General features: G+C 42.7%; 1 protein-coding gene across 1 annotated transcript; it reads left to right on the forward strand.

The window, feature by feature from the left end:
* The first annotated feature begins 258 nt into the window (after window positions 1–258).
* LOC114820341 (DELLA protein GAIP-B) lies at window positions 259–2,937 on the forward strand. The gene has a single exon (XM_029090929.2). The coding sequence runs from the start codon at window positions 533–535 to the stop codon at window positions 2,438–2,440; it is 1,908 nt and encodes a 635-aa protein (XP_028946762.1). The 5' UTR covers window positions 259–532; the 3' UTR covers window positions 2,441–2,937.
* The last annotated feature ends 2,364 nt before the right edge of the window (window positions 2,938–5,301 follow it).

Raw genomic sequence — 5,301 nt, forward strand, 5'->3', positions numbered from 1 at the left:
TAAATAAAAATAAAAATTAATAGAAATAATTTGAAAACTTTGAGTTTTAACGATAAAAATAAAATGAATAATATTAGGATTGAGTTTTTAATGTACAAAAAATTTGATTTTTCGCTAAAATAAACAGTATCAGAAGTTTTTTGTTAAAATTTTTTAAATAAAAAAAATGTAAAATAATGTTGTTTAAGTTTATCTTTTTGTGTTTAGGTTGTTGTTTGCCCGCGTACTTCATTGGAGGTCGCGCCCCCGTCACGGAGCACCTTTTTTTAATATTTATTTTTCTAATTTTATATTTATTTCAACATTCAAAAAATAAGAAAAAATGAGAAAATTAAAATATTATAACTGGCAAAGAGGGCTAGCTGGTAGTGGTGGTAGTGAAAAACCAAGCGAACGCCCTCCTTCTTCCCCAATCCCCAATGCTCAGATTCCTCACCCATTCCTAGCGCTCTTTCATTTCCGAGCCCTCCATTTCTCGACTCGGAATTTGTTGCAAACCCAATTCAACAAAATTGGAAATTGATTCAGAAAAATGAAAGGGGAGCATCAGATTCATCAGCTGAATCAGTATCCGCTGCCGCAGCAGCATCCAGACCCGTCCATGGCTTCCGCCTCCGCCGGGGGTGGCTTCGGCAAGGCCAAGATGTGGGAGGACGAATCCCAGAGAATGGACGGCGGGATGGACGAGCTTCTGGCGGTGTTGGGGTACAAGGTTCGGTCTTCGGACATGGCGGATGTTGCTCAGAAGCTTGAGCAGCTTGAAGAATTTATGGGTTGTGCTCAGGAAGATGGACTCTCTCAGCTCGCTTCTGACACCGTTCACTATAACCCGTCGGATCTGTCGACGTGGCTCGAGACCATGATCTCCGAGATTAACGTCCCGCCGCCTAATTTCGATCCTTTAATGGGCGGCGCCGTCGCTGGGATACAGCTTAGTCAGCAGCAAGTCCAGCTCGTTGACGACCCCTTTTTAGCTCCGGCGGAGTCGTCCATCACCACTGTCGATTTCCCAGATCATCGGAAGAGCAAATCCATGAGCACATCACCCACCCAAAATGTATTCGAAGACTGCAACTCTTCTTCCAGCTACTACGACTTCAAATCCATCCCCGGAAACGCCGTGTTCACCAAAACCCGCCTCGATTCTTCCTCGCGGGAGCCCAAGCGTCTCAAATCCTCATCCGGGTCTTCTCCCTCTGACCTCCTCTTCAACCGCCCCGCCGCCTCCTCCCTTCCACAACCACAACAACCCATCTCCCTCCCCGCCCCCGCCGAGTCATCATCAACCCGCCCAGCCCTCCTGGTTGACTCCCAGGAAAACGGAGTCCGACTCGTCCACGGCCTCATGGCCTGCGCGGAAGCCGTCCAGCAGAACAATTTCAACCTTGCCAAAGCCCTGGTGACCCAGATCGGCTACCTGGCAGGTTCACAAGCAGGTGCCATGCGTAAAGTCGCCACCTTCTTCGCCGAAGCCCTGGCCCATCGAATCTTCAGAGTCTACCCTCAGCCGCCGATCGACCACTCCTTCTCCGACATGCTGCAGATGCACTTCTACGAGACCTGCCCCTACCTGAAATTCGCCCACTTCACCGCCAATCAAGCCATCCTCGAATCCCTACACGGCAAAACCAGAGTCCACGTCATCGATTTCTCCATGAACCAGGGGATGCAGTGGCCCGCTCTGATGCAGGCGTTGGCGCTCCGACCCGGCGGCCCGCCCGCTTTTCGGCTCACGGGTATAGGGCCGCCGGCTTCGGATAACTCCGACCACCTTCAGGAAGTGGGATGGAAACTCGCCCAATTGGCTGAAACCATCCACGTTGAGTTTGAATACAGAGGATTTGTGGCAAACAGCTTGGCCGATCTGGACGCGTCGATGCTCGAACTCAGACCGAGTGAGGCTGAATCTGTGGCGGTCAACTCAGTCTTCGAGTTGCACAAGCTGCTAGCCCGACCCGGCGCGATTGAGAAGGTGCTATCAGTGGTGAAGCAAATGAAGCCGGAGATCCTGACCGTGGTGGAGCAGGAGGCGAACCACAACGGTCCTGTTTTTATGGACCGGTTCAACGAGTCGCTCCACTACTACTCGACCCTGTTTGACTCGCTGGAGGGGTCGGCGAACAGCCAGGATAAGGTGATGTCGGAGGTTTACTTGGGGAAGCAAATCTGCAACGTGGTGGCGTGCGAAGGGTTGGACCGGGTGGAGAGGCACGAGACGTTGACCCAGTGGAGAGCCCGGTTCGACTCGGCAGATTTCGTCCCCGTTCATCTCGGGTCGAACGCGTTCAAGCAAGCGAGTATGCTGCTGGCGTTGTTTGCCGGCGGAGATGGATATCGGGTGGAGGAGAACGACGGGTGTCTGATGTTGGGCTGGCACACTCGCCCGCTCATTGCCACCTCGGCTTGGAAACCCTCTTCCAACTCGGTCATCGCTCACTGAGTTGAGTAGCGAGTTAGGTCAACTTTTCAAAAACTTTGATCTTTTTTTTGGGTGCCCACCAAACAAACCCTGGTGATGGTGGTGGGGTTACCAAATGTGACATATGTCTGTGGTACTGAGCTGGATGCGATTAGGAGATTGAGATTGGGACACCCAAAGAGGCCCACCATTTACACCATCAGCAAAATGTTTGGCTGAGAACACCATCAGCCTCTTTTTTTAACCTTTTTACTTCAATTTGTTAGGGGTTATTTCTGTGTAGCAAGAGGTGGATGTGTACGAATGTTTATATTTCATACATAAGTTGGTGGTAAAAATAAATTCGATTACTCTTTTTTGACAACTATTGCCTCATGTGGGCACGTCAAAGTGTTGAAGAGTGTTTAGCTTGTATTTGAAGTCAGTGTGTTTGAAACAAGCTTCGTTGACATTGTACGTGTTGATTTGGCGAGGCCAAGAGACTTATAATTGAAGTAGTTAAGCGTGTTTAGTCTGAATCTCTCCAAAGTCCTATGTTTGAATCAAGCTCGATGAAGTGACGGCAAATGACTTATAACTCAAGCAATTAAGAGTCCTTATCTTGCATTTGAAATTTTGTCTTGACTTAGGGTTAGGTTGCTTGTGGCATGGTGATGGAACTAAAACGGAAAAAGGTAGAAGAGCAAAACACTAATCCAACCCTGAGATTATGATCTATCTAGGCTGGATTCCACCATCCACTGCCTATTGTTGTAGGGTGGGATACGGTTGTACCCAAACTGTCAAATGTGCTTTGATTTCGTACTAGGCTACTGTCGCACTTCATGTTATATGTTTGGTGCTTCAGTAGCTGTGGCGAATTTCAGATCTGTATTTTACACGGTTTATTCTGAGTTCGATTTCTAACATTGATGAATTATAAAAAAAATTGAAATACCTATATGAATCTTTTCAATTAAAAAATAAAGGATTAACGTAGCTTTGCCACCGATTGATCTTAAAAAAGAAAGATGATATACATGTGCGTGTGTGTGATCTTTTCTATTAAAAAAAAAAAGGATTAACGTAGCTTTGCCACCGATTGATCTGAAAAAAAAGAAAGATGATATATATATATATGTGTGTGTGAATTTAATGAAGTGTTGCAGTAACTTTTTACATTTGTGGAAAATCAGTGTTGAAGAATCCTGTTTTATTAGCTCATGCAGGGAACGGGGAAGAAAGCACTATCATGAGAAAGTGAAAAGGTAGGCGTTTACCACCAAAAAATAAAAAAAAAAGTGAAAAGGCAGGCCAATTTCAATGTCAAACTTTTCTTCTTTTTTGTGACCACTTTTCTCGAAAAACAGTTCGCTTTTATTTATGTTCTTTGCCGCGATCTATCTCACTTTTTCTCCAACTTTACCTGAATTAATATTCCCTTTCTCTTCGGTTTTCCTCAAGTAACAAGTGCAATAATTCCATCTCCCCTTTTGTTAGGTTACTTCCATTAGGGGAATACGTATATACACATACATATATATATATATAATATTGACATGAGAATTGACGTTAAATTATAAAGTGACAGAGAATTCATAAAAAGTTTTATTTTTAAGAAACCCCTTAGCATTTCTTTTTTTCTTTTTACAAATTGTTGCATCTGTGACCTAAATAGGTGATGGCAACAGCATTAAAGTTAGCCTGCCAATAGACATAGTTCCACTCTACCGAAGCAAAAGAGGAAGCAAGCCATTTAACGTCCTCCGCACAATAGTTCTAATTCTCCAAAAGATCTCACGTCTTCCAGTGATAACATATAACAACCTTCCAGTCCCCTTCCACCATGGTTCTCCCGAGTTTGCGTTGTTTTGCTAGATTTAAGGCATTTCGAAGCCCCATAGCTTCGGTCAACGTGATAATATAAACTATAGTACACGGGATGAATCATGATGTTATAGAACTCAAACTTTTTTATTCCCAAACTCTTACTTCCATGGGGTGAAAACAATACCATGTGCATGTGCATGTGCTCACTTCCAATATATATCAAAGAGATCATAGATAAATTTATTTTTATTTTATATTTAAATTAAAAAAAAGAACGAGTTAGGCTCTAAAGTGCAGAGAATATCTTCGATAAAGGGAACCGTGTGAGTTTGGCTGAAATTAACATTTAAAGATGTCATATAATTCTGTAAAAAGTGTCGTACAAAATTACGAATGATATGGTTCAAGAATTCTTACACAAATTTCTCTCGTGTATTACTTCTACCAAGAAGGTACGAGGGTGTTCCGACCAATGGATGAAGTTTGGGGAGTGCTTTAACTTTACTATCTCCTTCTCTTTCAAATCATTAATACTACTGAGCAAAAGTCACCATGAGTTAGTAAACCCTAAAGCAAATGCAACAAATCTATATCTTTTTTTACTTGCATACTTTAATAATTAATTACTAGCTTCAAAGTATATGGACTGCACAATAATTTACTATTTAATTAATTTGTTTTAATTATTCACACTCTAATGAGTTGAAGACATGAAGTTAGAGAGATTTTTCAGTGTACCGAAAATACAGTTTAATATATCAAGTGTCATGATACAATTGGTAGAATTTTTTCCTTCAAGTTTTTAGCCAATTGTTATGACATTTAGTATACTGCGTCGTATGCCCAGCACACTGAAAAATCTCTCATGAAGTTGAAGGAGTTTACGACTACCTTTTCAACTTGAGATTCTAAATTTTGTAAAGGTACAGTTAACATAATATTCTCTGTAGTCTAATTGTTGTCTGTAATGGCCAGGCCAACTAATAGTATATGAGTCATTGAGTATAACTACGCTCGATTGCCTTGGAATATCAGATGAAGTATGACATAATTCAAATTTAATTTGCATCTCT

This window comes from Malus domestica, chromosome 13, assembly GCF_042453785.1.
Source record: "Malus domestica chromosome 13, GDT2T_hap1".
In the NCBI taxonomy this organism is placed as follows: Eukaryota; Viridiplantae; Streptophyta; class Magnoliopsida; order Rosales; family Rosaceae; genus Malus; species Malus domestica.